We start from the raw sequence: 19,431 nt of genomic DNA, 5'->3' as shown, positions 1-19,431 counted from the left end.
CCATAGAAACTGGTTTCCCCCGACAGTGACAATAATTGAACACGTAAGACTGAGCGCTAGAAATCAAAATGGAATACAGTAAGTAAAGCGATTATGGAGACCTTTAAGGACCAGAAACTATTTCTCACAGGTAAAGGTCAAATAATTCTAAGCACTCGGAGAGAGAGGGAGGAGAAAAAAAAAAGGAGTTTGTAGGAATCTGTTATTATTCTGTGTGTACCACCGGAAAACCACTGCAATTTCCAATGCAGGAGGAATATATAATTGTAGGTAGGAAGGAACTAAACACACTGGCTGTTCGTAGCAGTATAAACAGAACCTACAAACTAATGAAAAGTACAGTTTATCTTCCTTTTTGTAGTGGAGTCTTACTTTCTTCTTTTTAACCAAAATAATTTAATAAACCGTTCGAGACTTTGCAAGAGTGCGTCCAATTCCATTACATTCTTTTTATATCTTTTCCCCCCCAATTTGTTAAAAAATCTTACTCTCTGTTAAAGGTTATCCAATTAGGCCTTAGTTTTCAATGGCCATTAAAATCAGATGATCGATTTCCCAACACTGGAATAAAACCACAGACGGGAGCTTTAAGACTGGGCATAAAATACTAATAAAATAATAATAAAAAGGGAACTGGTTTAAGACTGCGGCCGGTTATGAAGAATTTGCCTTGCTGTGCATTATTATAAATAATTAGTAATATCTAGTGAATTAGACCAAATGGTTTACCGTTTTAACTTCGAGAGTTAGATAGAGAGATATGAACATACTAAATATTGGGCTCCCGATAAACTGAGTCATGGTGAGTGGCTAAAACCCCCACCAGTGTTTATATATCACCACCTTCTGCACTGTGCAGGACCTGTTTGGATGACAGCCCAATTCCTTTTTAGGAACAGATCTAAAAACACAAACTTGGGTAAACAAAATCACTTTTTTTCCCCCACTGGGAAATCAAAACCCAACAAAAGACAAAAGACAATTATAAATAAACTGGACTTTGCTGAAAAATGGCATGAAGTACAAACCTTGTAAAGAATTTATTTAAATAAAACATACTGTTGTTTTCTTTTCTTTTAAAACATCACTTAATTACAATTACAACACTCAATATTAGAATTTGCAGCTGCTGTTTTCCCTCATGACTCAATAACAATCCCAAAAGTAATAGCTTCTTTGCAATGTATTAAACATGGTGCGATGGATGGTTGGATGAGAAAGCAAATCGCAATGCCATGAACCTCAAGGATGGAAGGAGAGTGTTGTGTAAAAGGTCAACAGTGCTTTGGTTCTAATTGAGCCCTCTGTTGTGCAGTTATCCATTATGATTTATAGGATTTCTTGCAGCACAACCGCCATGACTCATAGCACCATTTAAAACCTACTTTAATCACCATACTTCCAATCCACAAATGTAGATGTTTATTTTCTTTCCCCGGGTGGTTCGATTACAGTCTTGTTTGTTAGGCTGCAGTAATCCTTCACTTAGTTCCTTTGGTATTTTCTCTGGACACCATGTGTCATTGACCACATGTGCAACTCTTGTTGACCAACACTGCCTTTCACAATGTCAATTCATGTTGGTATCCACCATTGCAACAAACTTAAAAGGCAGTCTGAGCTCCACTGACGTTCACAGAGGAAAGTTACATGGTAAGTGATTGGCACACCCTGTAAGCAATCACATTCAACTGCTCTCGGGGTCTGACAATGCCTTCCGAAAGATCGTGTTACTGTACTGTATTGTTATAGATCTTACGAGTCGGACATAATGGGCTCTGTTCACAAAGAGCTTTATATTTTAATGAATCGAGTGCTGTCGCTCTCCTTCCCCAGGCAACAAAGAGAGCTGCAGGAGGTCAGGCCAATGTCAGGAGTAAGGCCATCTTTAGTGTTGTCAGCAACAGCCAATGGGACAAAAACCCATTAGATGAAAATGTGTGTGTGGTGGCCAGGAGAGAGAGAGAGAGAGAGAGAGAGATTATGCAGTTGTAGATATCTTGAACTAAGTGGACACCTGGAGCTGCCACAAGACTTCACAGATGTTCACAGTCATACTTTGGAACCTGTATTTCCGTTACATTCAGTTATACTAACTCTGCATTCCTTCAAAGTTTTCTGGAGAGCACATTCTTCTTTACACTCAGGTTTGAGATCGGCTTCACAGTCCTTATTCTATAATCAATTTTTTGCTGATGATGCTTATGAAAAAGGATAAGTATTGCTTTACACCGCAGAGGTGTAAAGAAAAAAACACCAACATTTTTTTCTTGACTGCTTGTGTAGAAGGTATAAATTAGGCCATTATATTGGTACTAGTGCTGACTGGGCAAGAACAATATGAATACACGATCAGCAGCAAGCTGGGAGTCACAAGGCTTCTGGCTCTTGAATGTCACTATTCCCTGTGAGATGTGAGGGCTTGGGCTGCGTGGTGGCATGATAGCGTGATCATAAACACTGAGTAGGCATGAAACGCTTCAAACACTTATAATGCAGTGGTTAGGATCGACGTGACCCCACAGAAGGGCTCGGCAATGCTGTGGGAAACACGGGCTGAAATTCCATTGGGCAGGAAAAACAAACAAAACAAAAACAAAAGAATGCTGCTGTATTTTTTATAGACAATTTCAGAATAAATCCAGAGAGTATTTTCTTTTAAAGACTTCCAGCCTCTCCTCCCCTTGTGTCAGAAAGGAGCGAGGAGCAGCTGTTCTGCTGGGAGACGTTTAACACTGACTGATTACAGCAGCAACAGACAGAGGGGGGGGAAGGAAATGAAACTAGAAAACTCAACCTAAACCAAACAAAGATAATAAACAATCTCTCCTGAAATAAAACAAAAAAAGCGATTCTGCTAATCGTCTTTATAAATAACACTTGCATATATTTAGAACATTAAAATAATACGACTATAAATACCACTTAAAACCTGTACTTATCTACTCTTGACACTCCTCAAGATTGGTGTTCCCATCAATGCCCCGCTGATGGTTTTTTGTTTGTTTGTTTCTTAGCAACATCTGTTATTTGAGAAGAGTGGTCTTGGACCGGATTACATTTTTCACATGCATGACTGACAGGATGCGATAACCCACTTGAGCCTGATCATGAAGACTCAGTCCCTCACTTTACAGACCTTCATCTTGTCCCATTAAAGAACTTCTGAACAAAACTGTATTGTGAGAAAAACATTGTAATGTTATTCCCCCTATAGAAAAGAAAAATAATAAATAAACATGGACATGTGAAATGACACTGTGCTTGTTTGCATTGTTTCACAAAAACAAATGATCCTGAAGTGATAATGGGCATTTACATGGTGGAGAAAGGGATGTTATTCAAATAACCCCAGCACAGGATCTTAGTTACATTGCAGCACACTATCAGTGGTGTATTCAGCATAATTAACAACTGTACTTTACAGCACCACACAAACCAGGTCACATACGACATTGACAGAGCTAAATAGAAAAGGCAGTACAATTCTTAAGAAAACAAACAAAGATAAATAATTTCTATTATAACCATTACAAATGGCTTGGTCCCCCATAAAAGGTTTTAAATACAGCTTCTACAAATTGTCTTATTGCTTTTAGGTGTTTAACGAGGTCAGCATCTCAAACTGTCCTCCATTTTAGTTTTAAGCACGGATAATCATGTTTGCAGAGAGGGGCTGGTGTAATCCTGGCTTCAGACATGTGTTAATGATGTTCCCCTGAGAGAATCCAGCGTGGATGGAAATGTATATGGGCCGTGGAGAGGAATTCCACTTAGAAAGAGACCGAGGCATGACTCCACTGTCCCAGATTCACAACACATGACCGAAAGCCCATTAAAATGACCTCCCCAGCACTGTAATATCTGCTGCATCCCGTAAGAGGGTGGAAGAAAAAAAAAGTGCTGTTCCCTAACACTGCCACAGAGACAGAGACCGATGATCCAGGGAGCTATGTGGGCAGAAAGCATGCAGAGCCCAAGGGGTCTTGGGAACGGAGTGGGCAGCTGTGTGGAGGAGGCAGATCCCTGTGGCAAGTCCTCTTACTTTGCATCAGATGAGCAACAGAAACAGCCACCACCTGCCAAGGCCCTTCTGGGACCGGGGAGCTGGAGACCAGAATTGGTCTGGGATGGGACTTTATCACTAGTCTATTAGCACTCCTCCCACGTGCATGCTGGTGATTGTGTGTGTGTCAGTGTGTGAGTGTGTTGGTAGGTGTACGTTTGTGTGAGTGAGTGAGTGAGTGAGTGTGTATCTGAGTGTGTATGTATTTGAGTGTGAGTGTGTGCATCTGAGTGAGTGTGCTTGATTGAGAGAGACCTGAGCCTGGATTTGTAGGGACCCAGCAGAGGGTCTCATTCTTTACGTCTCTCTGTCTTTCTATTAGTCAGTTTCTATCCTAGGGAATCTGGATCTGCAGCTCCTCCTCCTCTTCCTCGTCCAGGTCGCTGGGCGGCTCATCAGGCTGCTCTGAGGTGAACAGGGACGTCCTCATCTTCCCAAAAAGGCTGGGGTTCTGCTGTCGCCGCAGCCTGGGGGAAACAACAACCAAGACAGTGAGACACACAGCACCGAAGCTACACACCAGCTACTTTTGCATTTCCGAATGGAAACCTATAGTCAAGGTGGCCTGCAGTCTGATACCACCATTGCAACAAAACATGAATTAATTTGACAAAACGAACCACAACAACAACAATGTAATATTCCTTCAGTTTCCAGGTAACCACAAATCATCCAGCTGGATATAAAATCGTGCATGTTTAGTATTACATTCTGAAAATATAATTTACAAAAATAATCATATATATAATTAAAACTGCACAAAAACTAAAACAAAAAAAGTAATTTTATTATAAGAGCCTATATCTCCCATGTACAAAATCTGTGAATACTTATTAAGTCCAAAGACAGACCTACACAATTTAATTGAATATGGTGAAATATTTTGCCTGTTGTCCTAATAATTATGGTAATATGATATATGTACACACATACATACACACACACATATACATATACAGTTAGGTCCATAAATATTTGGACAGTGACAATTGTCATCATCATATTTGATCTGTAAGCCACCATAATGGATTTGAAAGGAAACAATCAAGATTTGCTTTAAGTGTAGACTTTCATCTTTAATGTGAGGATAGTTACATACAAATTGGTGTGGTCCCCCCAATTTTAGGGGCTCAAAAGTAATCGGACAATTGGCTGCTCAGCTGTCTCAGCTGTTCCATGGCCAGGTGTGTGTTTTCCCTCATTAGTTCAGTTACAGGTAAGCAGATAAAGGGTCTAGATTTGATTTCAAGTGTGGCATTTGCATTTGGAATCTGTTGCTGTTAACCCTCAATATGAAGTCCAAAGAGCTGCCACTGCGACTGAAGCAAGCCATCATTAGGCTGAGAAATCAAAACAAACCAATCAGAGAGATAGCAAAAACATTAGGTGTGGCCAAATCAACTATTTGGTACATTGTTAAAAAGAAAGAACTCACTGGTGAGCTCAGGAACACCAAAAGGCCCGGAAGACCACGGAAAACAACTGTGGTGGATGACAGAAGAATTATTTCCCTGGTGAAGAAAAACCCCTTCACAACAGTTGGCCAGATCAAGAACACCCTCCAGGAGGTAGACGCATCTGTGTCAAAGTCAACAATCAAGAGAAGACTTCACCAGAGTAAATACAGAGGGTTTACCACAAGATGTAAACCATTGGTAAGCCCAAAAAACAGGAAGACCAGATTAGAGTTTGCCAAAAAACATCCCTGTACAGTTCTGGAACAACATCCTATGGACAGATGAGACAAAGATCAACTTGTTCCAGAATGATGGGAAGAGAAGAGTATGGAGAAGGGAAGGAACTGCTCATGATCCGAAGCATACCACCTCATCTGTGAAGCATGTTATGACATGGGCATTTATGACTGCCAAGGGATCTGGTTCCCTTGTATTTATTGACTGCTGACAAAAGCAGCAGGATGAATTCTGAAGTGTTTAGGGCTATAGTATCTGCTCAGATTCAGCCAAATGATTAAAAACTCATTGGACGGTACTTCACAGTGCACATGGACAATGACCCGAAGCTTACTGAAAATGTTCTGCAATGGCCAAGTCAATCATCTGACCTGAATCCAATCACTTGCTGAAGGCCCCAAGAACAAGCAGGAACTGAAGACAGCTGCAGAACAGGCCTGGCAGAGCATCACCAGGGAAGAAACCCAGCATCTGGTGATGTCTATGGGTTCCAGACTTCAGGCAGTCATTGACTGCAAAGGATTTGCAACCAAGTATTGAAACTCACAATTTAATTAATGATTATGTTCCAAATGCAAATGCCACACTTGAAATCAAATGTAGACCTTTTATCTGCTTACCTGTAACTGAACTAATGAGAGAGTAACACACACCTGGCCATGGAACAGCTGAGACAGCTGAGCAGCCAATTGTCCAACTACTTTTGAGCCCCTAAAAATGGGAGGACCACATGGGTGTAACAAAAATGGGTGTAATTCCTACACCGTTCACCCAATTTGGATTTAACTACCCTCAAAATGAAGATGAAGGTCTACACTTAAAGCAAATCTTGATTGTTTCCTTTCAAATCCATTGTGGTGGAGTACAGAGCCAAAAGGATGACAATTGTGTCACTGTCCAAATATTTATGGAACTAACTGTATCAGCATACCAGCTGGATTAACAATGACAAATACAAGCAAACAACAAAAAGAAAATGGGGGAACAAGCCATTAATGCCCAATAACAGTAATTCCTCATTAGGAGCCCTGTCTATCTTTAGTCACAGCTTATAAGAAGATAATAACATAATGTAGAGAAAACCTATATTCAAACAATATCTTACGCTAAAATGATGCAAATTTACATCCAGAAAATATTCTCTTCAGTGGATACTTAAGTGTTCAGTGCTACTGAATGTCACACACACAGTTCAGAGCCCAGCCCAGAGCAGGGCCGCATTAGTAGAGTACTCGTCAAGTTATTTATTTATAAACGGAGATCGACAGATGCTATGCACTGGGCAGCTTTTGGTAAGTGTCTGTTCCTCCTCAGCCTCTCCCTGTCGCCATACCAAGAGAGAGAGCACTGCACAGATGTGCGAGTGCACATCCTAACAACACATTAGTGATGGGAAAGCAAGTGATTACAACATGTTTATTTCTGTGTTAACCCCTTAGGTCTTTATAAAAGTGGGAGGAGAACAAACAAAAGATCTGTTGGCAACTCATCCTTTTATCTACTGAATTAAATATTCCCCTAACCGATTAATTCACCTATTTGCCTGCATAATAACGATAAAATAAAAGTTAATGGAAAGCTGAATCCAAAACAAAGCTAGCCCCCAGTGTGGGCTCCTGAAACAGTCTGCAGTTCTGTTACCCCCCCCCCACTCTCACATCCACACTCTCTCTTTTATTGGATTAGGTCCGGTCTAATTTATTTAGCAGAGAAGCACGATGCATCCTCCGCGGACACCTGAGAACAAAGCGTGAAATCCGATCGAACAAGATGTCCAGCCGCAGCTAGCTTGTCAGCCTGGCCTGGCGTAACTGCGAATGACTGATGTAAAAGACTTGAAATGAAATCCAATGAAGAGAATTAAGACAACCTGCACCAGGCTTGGTTAGGATGTCAGGTGGGCGGCTGTCAACAATCCTTGCTGTTGCCATCTCAGAGATGACCTCTCCCCGCCTCCTGCTGACTCCTTACACATGCCTTTTCCAACTGAGGTGCACCAAAACACTGAGACGGTGAGGGTGCCACATGGCATCAGCAACACATGCACATACAGACCCACAGGGGATGACATTTTATGCCCTTCCCCAAAAAATAAACAAACAAACAAACAAACAAATCTTGTGTAGCTGAACACAAGCATCGTAGTAAGGGCACTAAGGGGTTAAAGGCAGGCTTACATTTGAGCCCTTTTGTTGTCAGAAAGCAGTCAAAGCTTTCATCTCCTGTAGACAGAAACGGTATCCAAACCTCAGACCCCCAGTACCGGAGCAAGGCAAAGATGAAGAACTCCCTCTCAACGAGCACTGGGATACACTGACGAGAATTCTGAGCTTTTAATGGTGCTAAATTACACATAATGGTGTTTTGACCATATTCGCCCGCTCGCTAAAAGCTTTTAGATTGAGCCCAGACACTTAGCTGGGTCATATTAAGGTGAGTGGCCATAAATCTCCTCCGCAGGCCAGACAACAGCAAAAAGTTTTTCAGGAATTCACGCATCAGCCAGTGCAATTCCGATACCATGCTGTTGGTGAAAATAAACAGAAGAGGAGAAAAACTAAATTATAACTAATAACTTATAACTAACTAAAACTAACTATATTTTCCTAGGCTCCCTAAAATTTCCCTGTCAATCAAGTGATGCCCCTGACAAATTGATTGTGGCCGATTAACTACTGCTTCTGACCAGTTCTGTGCAAAGCCTGGTTCCCTTCTTCTCCAACACTCAGATCTACTGCACATCCCAAATTCATTTCTGAACTTCTAGGCCTCACTGTGCTCCACAGTCAGCCTTGCTTTTGCAATGGAGATCCAACTACAGTAAGTCCCAGCATATTAATGGTCTTTGTCATCTGTGAGTACATTTTGAAGACAATTTTAAGATGGTAGTAATGTTAGGAATGCATGGTTTCGATTATTATTTTGTTTAAGTGGATTTAAATTGCTTCTGAAGAGCAAAGAACATTTTTAACAGGCTTTTACAGTAAAAGTATCTGCAATTTATTTTTCTAAATAAAACAAAATGCCTCTTAGTTATAGAATATTATGCAGTTAAAAAATAAAAGAAAAAAGGGCAAAGAATAGACTTTTCTTCACTTAAAATTTGATCGTTCAAAAGGAATTGTAGAATAAATAAAACAGATGACTTAAAAATACTTTGGCTAAGAGAGTAATGAGGAGCCCTTTCCATGCATTCCAGTCATCTTGTGCAACACATACTAGGACTGTTTACCTACATTAAATCAATAAATAATTAATTATCTGGTTTCCTTTCTTCCTGCAAAGATACTCACATGGGCCTTTTGAGCCATTAAATATTCCAACAAATCTGCACACACACACACACTCAATTCTGTCTTTACAAGCTATTAACTGGTCTGGCTTTATTTGCATGGGCCCCTCCAAAAGTGCTGTATAACTGTCATGGTTTTATGTCCCCAAGTTACACCCTGGATAAACATCAGTGTATATATTAAACAAATGTTGGAGAGGCGTCATATCTTTCAGAGTCTTGCACTCCAGCAAAGGCAATAATTTATTGAGGGTTTTCCGTCGCTAATATCCACCAGAAGAAAGCTAAATGCACTAGCTTTGGAACAGACCTCCATTCTGTCTTGTGTGCAGCCTTTGTCAGGTGAATTGCTCTCAATAGCTGACAAGAAAAGATCAATAAAAGCTTCTGAATAGGCCTCCGTCTCCCACAGTGTAACTAGAGTTCCCTGCTAAATGCATTGCTTAGACAACTGAGGTTACATGTAACCAGACAAAAAAATATTTACCGTCAAAAGTGGAAAAAGTCTTTGCAAGTTTTTTTCCCAACCCCCCGCAAGAAAAATGAATCCAATACATCTTAATTTTGAATCTGCGTGAAACAACCCCTATCTGCATGGGAATGAGCTGGGTGGTAAAACTGATGACCCTGAACTGATCAATCGGTGCACCGAACCTGGGCGAGGGGCTCTGAAGCCAAGGAGAGATAACTGTGCTCCCGTGCACTCGTGCTTTCCCCTCCTGCGGTGGCGGCGCTGACTTGGAGGGGTTAGTCCATTCCCAGAAGTCCCAGGCTGTGTTTCTCATATTGATTTAGTCATTAACTTCATGATTGTGGACTGGAGGGTCATAAAACACGATGCAATTCTTCTGCAGCTTAAAAAAATAAAACTGGTTCAATAATGCACAGCATAGGAAGAAGTAAAGAGGCAAATCCCCACCCTGACTCTTCACGTGGATGGTCTTCTAGCAACAACAGGAGAGGTGGGAAAATAATTAAACAAGAAAACAACTTTACATACGACTACATAAAGTTACAGGGTTAATGCCAAAGCTGGTAACTTTACAAGCTTACACCGGCAAAAAATAAAAAAACGTTTTTCTGCAAAATGTACTGACAGATGTGTGAAAAACTGATATAAGCTACGCATAGAAGAACTACAAAGGGATTCAGAACCTGATCAGCTTGTGTGTTTATTTTTATTTAGGCATTGATTTTTTTTTTTCCTCCTCCAATTTGTGGTTAGACTTCTTGAGGAAAAACAGAACAGTTTGGAACATTACAGCGCGACATGGTTGGGTTACTTACGTTATACCGAGCAAGCATTATTGCATTTAAATGAGTCCTTTGACATTAATGCTCCGTGAAGACACCTGTCTTTGTCCTTGAAAGTTCACTCAGCATTGTTCTAAATACAAGATAAGACGATGGCGAGAGTAAAGGACACTGGAGATAAACGTGGGAGTACAGGCTAAGAGTGACAGCCCTGATATACTGAGTGGGGGAGGTAGCTCCAGGGCACAGGAGGGGAGCCTGCATGCCTGTCAGAGTCTACGACCTTCTACTTAAACCATTCCCATTTTGTTTGGTTTTTCTCCTTCCAAGACGTTTGTTTAACCAGGATGTATACTATTTTCCTTCAATATTCCAAAAGTGGGCATTGAGACAGACTTTAAATTCCGAAAAAAGGGGAAAACACACAAAATGTCTAATAAACTAATTTCTGTTTCTTCCAAAACAGTCCACTGGGCTTTTAATGTTTCAATGGAGTCACTTAACTCTCGATTAGGTGTATAATACAAGCAGTTGCGTTTCATTTTCCTCCCTCCACTCAATCCAGTCAATCCAGTGCTTGCTAATGTTCCTGTGAGACGTTTTCAGTTTGTGGGCCAGTAATTTGTTTGCAGCATTCCTACTGTAGATGTCGGTGATTAATGGCTATAGTGCAGCACTTAGAAATGGAGAGTTTCATCTCAATAGGCACGATCTCCTCTGAATATTTTAATAAATGAACACAGAACATAGTGATTATGCACTGAGGGTTCGACTTGCATAACAACGCCTTTCAGAAAGAGTCTCTATATACAGTCGAAGGCTGTCACAGTTGAAGATGACATTGTTTTGTACACTCAGGGGCACAAGGGTCTGAACTTCACTTTTGGACAGCTACACTGAAAACATCTGCAACTGGCTTTTTTAAATCATTAGCAGTGCGTGTCCCATGAGAGCTGGGCTCAGTGATAATGGATGGCTAAAAGCACCCAATGGCAAATTCTGCTAATCTACCCTGATGCAACATAACTGTGCCACTGGGTTAATAATTCACAGTGGCTAACATTTGAAATGGACCCTTGCCATGGGAATGAGAGCTGGTCTACAAGCCTGCAGAAGTCCGAGACTGAAATGCACACTTAAAAAGATCCCAAATGAGCATATGCTACTGCATAAAAAAAGACAGAAAAGCAATTTTGAGATATAGTTTGAAATATGCTCCAAATGATTCAATGCACCCAAATGAAAACTCTTCTCTGAAAAGTAAATAATTAATTTTTTTCAGTTCTACGTATTTTAAGAATGTGAATTATCTTTTAAAATGAGAAAGTGGTTTCAGGCAACCAGTTTCTGTTCAAAGGCATCTTCCATACAATGTACTCATGATGACAAAATAACCTTGTGCGACAATTCAATGTCACTCACAAACGGTAGGTCACTTAGGGATGTGTGGGGTTAAACTATGCTGTAGCATTGACAGGGTGCTCATACTTTAATGGATCTTTGCTTGGAAATCAGCAGCCCTTACTGCAATCATTAATCTCTGCCAGGAATAAACAAACTTGAGGTACATGAGAACTGAAGCACTTAATGATAAAAAAAAATCTTAATCAAAACCTCCTGGTTTCTAGAGAATCATACGCATTGACACATGTCATATTGTTCTCTAGAGCTATGCACTGAACATGGTGAAATATTCTTTGGAGCTTGAAGGTGGGACGAAGTCTCTCTGTTACTACGGTAACTAACAGTTCAGTGGCCAGCAACAGGGAGAGGGTTCTCACTATTGGCTGACAGAATGTGTTGGAATGCTAACAGAATGATAATAAAGATGGGGTTGCATTAAAGAAATCTCAGGAGAGAGGCTGAAGGAGTCAACTCATGTCACATGACAAGGGCTACAGCAGGACTTCAGGTGAAGGACTGTCAGAAGCAGAGGTGGGGAGCAGCAGAGCAACTGACAATCGGAGCAACCACCATGTGCAAAACAGGCTGCCCTGTACAAATGTATGCAAGGCTTGTGCTGAAATATGATTGAAAACTAGTGCACAGTAAAAGCAGGATTAAATTATTTAAGGAAAAGTAAGCATTAAACGTAATAGTGGTAGAAATTAGAGTGAAGCCAGCATGTGTATTTGAACCTGTCCCACACTCCTCTGAAAGAAATGCCTGTATTTACCTGGATTGCAGGTGCTCTAGTTGGACCTGCAGGTTCTCCGACTGCTCCACCTGCTCATCCAGAGATCTCTGCAGCTTTCTCGTTTGATTGTGAGCTTCGTCGAGCTGAAATGCATATAACCACGTGTGGGGATGAACACAGAGGGGCCATTTCTTCAGAGAACACTCTGGTTTATCAAACACAATCTACAATATTTCCTTTCAAAAAACAATCCAGACAATCATGGGAGCTCACGCCTGAAATACAAAGCAAAACAAATGTTCCACACTATATTTCACTATCTATTCTTACAGAGCTATCTGCATTGCCCTGTGCATCATTCTGCACTGCCACTGCATTAGGCCAATCGCCCTTTTCATCCCCGGCCCCATCTTGTTGTCCAGGACAAAGGGTAAGATCTGTAGTGCGGACTGGCTTACATCATCCTCTGCCTGGGCCAGCTCTTTCTTCAGCTCCTCCACTCGTAACCGCAGTTTTTTCACCTCGCCCTCGTGCTGCTCCACTCTCCTGTTTGCATGGGCGAGCTCCGCCATCTTCTCTTGGTACTGCTTCTTCAGCTTGGAGTGCACATGCCGCATGTCACCCAGCTCCTGCAGCAAGAGAATTTCACACAATTGAACACGATCTTTTCGGTTTAGATCCATACAAGCAAACACAGACACGCAAGCATCCCCACACAACACAACGCAATGCAACACAATACTACACTGGAACCTTGTTCTGCATTGTGTCAGCACCACGCACACATTGTAATATGCAATTATCATGGCTATTTGTAGATTGAGAGCCTTCATTGTCCATTCAGGACCAGTGCTGGATAAAATCTCGTTATTAATTAAAGGCAAAAGGCACACAAATTCCAGTATTTTGAAATCCACAGTGTGTTCTACACATTCCAAGACCAGAGTCAAATTGGTTTGTCTGCTTTGGCACTTCAAGATTTTGATTCAGTTAACTGAACTGCCAGACTGCCCTTGCTGTTGTCTCCCTGTACCAGCAGAGAATAAATCAAGCATGTGAACGCATTGTGCTCTAACTCTTGTGAGATGAGCTGTACTCCTTGATATTCTGCAGAGGTGTCATCTATGAGCAGGGCTCAAAGAAGAGTTACTTCTTGGAAAAAACAAACCACTTCTCAAGGCATTGTTCGAGACTTTGGCGATTGAAAACGACACCTACTTTCACTGTCACTACTGACAGACGTACCAAATTAGCAGCCAACCAGTCCAGTTTTCGCAGCTAATCGAAAAATAAAGAAAAGCCATCAAAAGACATGCCAGCTTCAAAAATGCCCAAAGTGCCTCGTGACAACGCCAGCAGGCAGACAGCATGGGGATCCACAGGCTAGCAGCGAGGGCCCTGCTGAACATCACATTTCAGACACTGATGATCAATCTCCACAGCCTCTCGAATCTGACACCCCATGCTCTGTACAGACTAATGATGATCGGCATTAATCACTACAGCTTTAAAAGGAAGCGTTAAATGTGCAACATCAGAAAAGAAAGACGTAGGTTTTGTCTGGAGCTGTACAGAAGAAAATGCAGGAGGAAGAAAGCTTAAGTGGGATTAAAGTGAACACGTCTTTAATATTAGGAACAGACAGGTCACCACGTGAGGAAAACATCACCCCTTTGATGTCTAAACCCTCCTTAAACATCAGCAAGCCAACCATTATTTTTAAGGAAAAGATAAAACAGGGGAAATACATAAATATGTGAGTATGCTGCTTACAGATAAATTAATCGGGGGGAGAAAACAGCCCCACAGTATTCTTATGGAGTTGAGCATTTTGGTGGATTGAACATGAACCTCAAAATGATTCTTCTCTGTCCTGGGACAACAACTCCATAGCAGCCAATATACTTCAAGCACACATTCACCAAGGCAATGATAGACACTTAACTGTGCATTTTATTAGAGTTAATAATTAATATGCTGGTTAACTTGCTCAGTCATTTACTCTGGAAAGGAGGCAGCATAATGCATTATGAATGAAAAGTGAGAACTGACCCCACAAAACGCACCTCCGTCTGCCTCCAATTTGCTGGTTGGCGGGGAGGCTTGCATTACTTCAGATTTGAAAGCATATTATAAAGAGGAGCATGTTCGTCATTTCAAACTAAAGGAGTCAGGAGGGGCCGGCACAGATTGTCACTGGCGACTGTGAAGGAATGCAGAGGGAACACAGGTCATTAATAATTAGTATAAGACTGAGCTGAACCGAAATGCAGATCACACCCAGCCCTAGGCACATACATTAATAAAGAGAGCCTCTCACTGAGATCACAGGGGAGGGGCAGGAAAGGCCAGAAATAAAAAAATAAAAATAATGAGATCTGGTGTCTCATTCTCTAGTTTATTTGTTTTCCCCCTTTTCTACTTATTTACAAACACAGTTGCTGTGTAGTGAAAAGCATTTTGATTTTTACCTTTGACAGGTAGAATAATACCAGAAACTACTAGAAATATTTGGTTTAGTGGCCCCAAGTATATTAATCACTCTTGAGTGGGAAAGGGTGAAGCAAAGACCCAGCTTCCTGTCTGTCTATCACCTGCTTCATTCCTCGCTGTCTGAACTTTGAAAGCGATAATGAAATAAACACGTGATTTATCGATCAGCACGGCCCCCGGATATTCACACATCCAGAAGGGTTACACTGACTTGCTTCCCCCTATCACTTTCACAATTACACTTTAATGCGTTTCCCAGAATCGCATTGAAACCACAGGAGGGTTCAGTGATAAGAATGCGAGACATCTCCAGTGGTCACCTGATAGCAGAGCGGTGGAGACGGGGGCCACGGACAGGAAGCCTGAAGGCCGGAGCCTGACCGAGAGGGGCGGCTCACTGACATACGCTCTTTGTTCTCAGAATGGCACATCTGTACCTTACTTCCACTGCTGCTCCAATATGAAACAAACAGACACAGGAAAGGAGACCAGGGGAAGGGGGGGATAATAGAACAGTGCAGAGGTGAAGAACAAAGGAAAGAACAGACGTAGCAAAAAAAAAAAAAACACACTGAAGGGAATCTTCGACCTCAAAGAGAGAAACAAAGACACAGAGCGAGACTGTCACATATAATAAAGGAAGAAATAAAATGAAGTGAAGTTATATATTAGACTACTGGCTGGTCTAAGGCATTCTGACATTCCTTGCAAGATATTTTCCACCACATGCAGCTTGGCAGATTGGTAAGATAGAACAAGGCGAGACATGGAGAAATGAAGAGAAAGAAATCCCCTGAATAGTGTAACTGAATATGCTCCTGACTCCGGGTTGAGCGATAGCAAACACAACAGGAAGGAAGAAGATATAATAAATGGGAGGAATTTTTCAGGCAGACTAAGGACAAGAAAACAAATTAAAAAACAAACAAACACATTCACATCAGCCTGTAAGTGCCCAGCTGAAATATATAGAATGGGTTGGGGGATCAGGGCCCAGTCTGGGGTCTATACAGAAGCTTCCTGTCCCGCGTACCAGATACTGCAGTCTTACCTTGGCACCGCTGGCACACTCAGGAGGAAATGTGGGTCAGGGAGGAAGTCTAGGAGGAGCAGACGCCACTCGGGCAGGATGCCAAACTGCCAGAGAGACCCAACAGTGACAGCTAAAGCCTTCAGCGCACTGAAGCACAAAGCCTTGCTTCTGCACTGCCAGTGACTGGACACCTCTGGGCTCTCTTCAGTAAAACACAAGAATTCATAGCATCTCTTTCAAAGCCGGAAAGACTGACTGATAATTTATTTCATTTTATTTTAAGAAAACAAAGCAGGTAGTGTATGTTGGCCTCTTGAAAACACACAGCTGATTTATTGCTATTGTTTTTTTATTACCTAATGTAAGTCACAGGAGTATGATTTATTGACAGAACGTCGCTTCCCAAAACGCTGCACGTCAGGTTTGAAATTTCAGTCATATTAACAAACGCTCTCCTTTGCCGTTTGAAATGTAATCCTCACTGTTGACATTTAAATTTTCATCACCAGGGAATTGGCTGCTGATATTGTGGAAGGACAAATAAAAACAATAAACAGTTTCTGATTAAATGCTATATAGAATGAGGTCTGATTTAATAGCTTGCTTTCCAAAGAGTAAACAAACGTGGTCTTCAAACAAGACAATGTTGAAATAGGTTTTTTGGTTGAAGCAAAACAAAACAAAAAAACATGGGACTAATAAATAATATGGGCCTTAAATTTGATAGAAAATGTGATTTTCTTGTGACTACCGAATATGTCTGTTTGGTACAGTGCAGATTTACTGGTGGACAAGGTGGCTAGATGTATCAGTTAATTGAAAAAGGGTCACACTATTGCAAGTGACCAGAAATGTCCAAGATAAAAACACTACATATAATGTATTTTTTAATATATATGTGATATATATGTGAAAGATAGATCTCTGTAACATGAAAAATTATTTGCCCTCCCTGTCACGCTAGGCTGGCTGTTAAATGTTTCTCCTTGACTGGGTCCCAAGCCCTAACCATTCCCAGTGAATTTATTACACTGCATTGAAACAAAGCGAGGCAATCCCAGAGGGCACACTGCCATCCCCCACTGCTGGGACAAACAGTATTCAAACACATCCACCCCGAGACACCGCCACTGGGAAGCCTTGCGCACGCGAACATAACTGGGTTAAATGCCAAGGGTGTTCTCAAACTTTGGTCTTTTTTTTCTCTTTCTTTTATTATTGAAAAATAAAGGCATAACTGACAGAACAAGGCCACTTCTACAACTGAAAGACAGAACACCCCTATCTTCTGCCTGCTACTAAATCCCACCACTGGCCTGCCTCCCAGATTTAATCACTCTTATCTGTCTGGTCCAGTACACAGAAATAATTCAACAATTGAGATACATAATAAGTGTTTTTTTCTTGCACCCAAAGTCATTAAGAAGCTATCGTGGTCCCATTATTACAATATGTAATGTAAGGATTTATAATGGTTAGCAGTAATATGGAACCAAGTTTTTTCTCAAAGGAAAGAGCTATTACATTTTGACTTATCTAATCAGGCGGCAACAGATAAACTGTCCCTAGACAGCATAATGAGCCAAAAAAAAGAAAAGACATAATACTGGCCAAAAGACAAGCTAAAGGTAACTGTGCAGTCACAATATCAGTCAGACCTCCCCAGCAACAATATTTACTGTTAACCAACTGACATTTGCCTTCAGTCTCTGAGTTCTGACAGCCTGGCCATGGAGCCACATAATTCGTAGCCCTGCCACACCGATCTGGCACATAATTTTCCAGCACTATCAGATTGCCCTCCATTTCACACCTCTACGTGCTGCCTTCCACTGATGGCCACAAACTTAATTTTAAGCATCCCTTCAAGCAAGCAGCTGTCAACGGGGAAAAGAAAAAAAAATCTGCCGCGACAAGAAACGGGGGGGGGGGGGTGGTAGAAAAAAGGTTAAAGTGTTCTGAATATATATAAGTGAGGAAATCAAAAACCTAGCAGAGCATGGAGAGAAACAGCATGCAAACGCACATATATATATATATATATATATATATATATATATATATATATATATATACATACACACACACATACACAGCCTCTAGCCTTTGTTCCTCAGTACATAATGCATGTATGTGTTAGAGTGACCTGCAGCCGTGACCTGAGGAAGCTAAACGCACAGGGGCAGCGCTTACTTGCAGTGATTAAAAGTGAGGGAGCGAGGCTCCAGGGGTGCCCAGGGCTATCACTGCAGTTAATCCCTTCCCTAGCCTGCCCTGGGACAGGCTTCATTAGCATACGGGTTCTTAAAAGCACCAGGCATCGCGATCAGCAGGCATCAGTAATCTGCTCCTTCTCCCTAGCATACTCTCTCTACCTGCACTGCCACTGCCATCCTGTCACCTCTGCTGTAGAATTTGAGTTTTCTTGTTTATTTTGCCATTTTGAAGAGGCTTCTTATCCATCTCCCACTCAGTTTCTCTGAACAGACAACAGTCATCCCATGGACTTCTAGTGTCATTCTCGAGGAACGGGCATTTCCGTCTTTATGTGTTTTTCAGAACCTTTTCGCTGATGATAACAACGAAGCAACCCTTTCTTGTCTTCACTGCAGACCTGCATTTAAATTCTGGATGACAGGTTGGGCCCTCCTCTCCACCCACTCTCCATTCAGCAGCACATTGTTGAGGGATGAATTTCTGCCTGTCAAGAACAGACTTTTGCGTCTTTCTCGTTCATAAATTCAAGGCTGACATACAACAGGACGCGAGCCAGTAACGCCAAGGTACTGAAAGAAAACCACAGGCCAATCAGCACTAACATCAGGCCCCAAGGAATTACAAGACGCCACCAACTGCAGCCACATTGATAAGTCACTACAGGCGAGAACCTTGGGCACAAAGAAACAGCCAGATATGCATTCCCAGCAATGAAAAAACTATACATTTGAAACGCAACATCAGTTTAAACAAGCCACACAGCACACATGTCCTCATTATTGTGCCTAATATGTATTACAAACATACTGGTGGTTACATTATTGCCCCCCTCCCATAACCAATTGATGCGCCTTCTTGCTCTTCACACTGTGCATCACGATAAGAGGAAAAGCAACCAACCTGCAGCCCCCCCACCCTCCTCTCTTAATAAGGAGACACAGTTGGCTCTGACCAAGGTGAACTTACAGGTTCCCTGCAGTCCCATCATGCTTCATTTTGTAAACCTCTTTTTTATGTACTGATTTTGTTTTACCTTAGATTTTCTTCTAATAATGTAATATATTTGGAATTTGAGACAAACATTTGTGGCAGGCAGGTGAACCACTAGCATTCACACTGTGTTCTGGCAGTCTGCCCATCAGGCAGGGCCCACTGCTTCGTCGCCAGTTCACCAAAGGTGGATTTAAGCATACTCATAATAAACAACTTAGGCTTCTTTCACAGCTATTCACTGATCTTTGTGAC

At 41.6% G+C, this 19,431-nt stretch overlaps 1 protein-coding gene across 1 annotated transcript in view; it reads right to left on the bottom strand.

Moving 5' to 3' along the window:
- Positions 1–1,016: 1,016 nt before the first annotated feature.
- The window catches only part of ccdc102a (coiled-coil domain containing 102A), a 66,706-nt gene continuing 48,291 nt past the window's right edge, over positions 1,017–19,431 (bottom strand). Inside the window, exons 7-9 of the mRNA XM_066713661.1 lie at positions 12,902–13,072; positions 12,483–12,586; positions 1,017–4,533 (exon numbers count right to left, since the gene is read on the bottom strand). Coding sequence (XP_066569758.1) covers positions 4,401–4,533; positions 12,483–12,586; positions 12,902–13,072 — 408 coding nt within the window. The 3' untranslated portion in view covers positions 1,017–4,400. The remainder of the gene's footprint in view (positions 4,534–12,482; positions 12,587–12,901; positions 13,073–19,431) is intronic.

The sequence above is a fragment of the Amia ocellicauda genome, chromosome 9 (assembly GCF_036373705.1).
Source record: "Amia ocellicauda isolate fAmiCal2 chromosome 9, fAmiCal2.hap1, whole genome shotgun sequence".
NCBI lineage: Eukaryota > Metazoa > Chordata > Actinopteri > Amiiformes > Amiidae > Amia > Amia ocellicauda.
The sequence above is the reverse complement of the archived record's forward strand: the minus strand, read 5'-3'. Positions and strand labels throughout refer to the sequence as shown.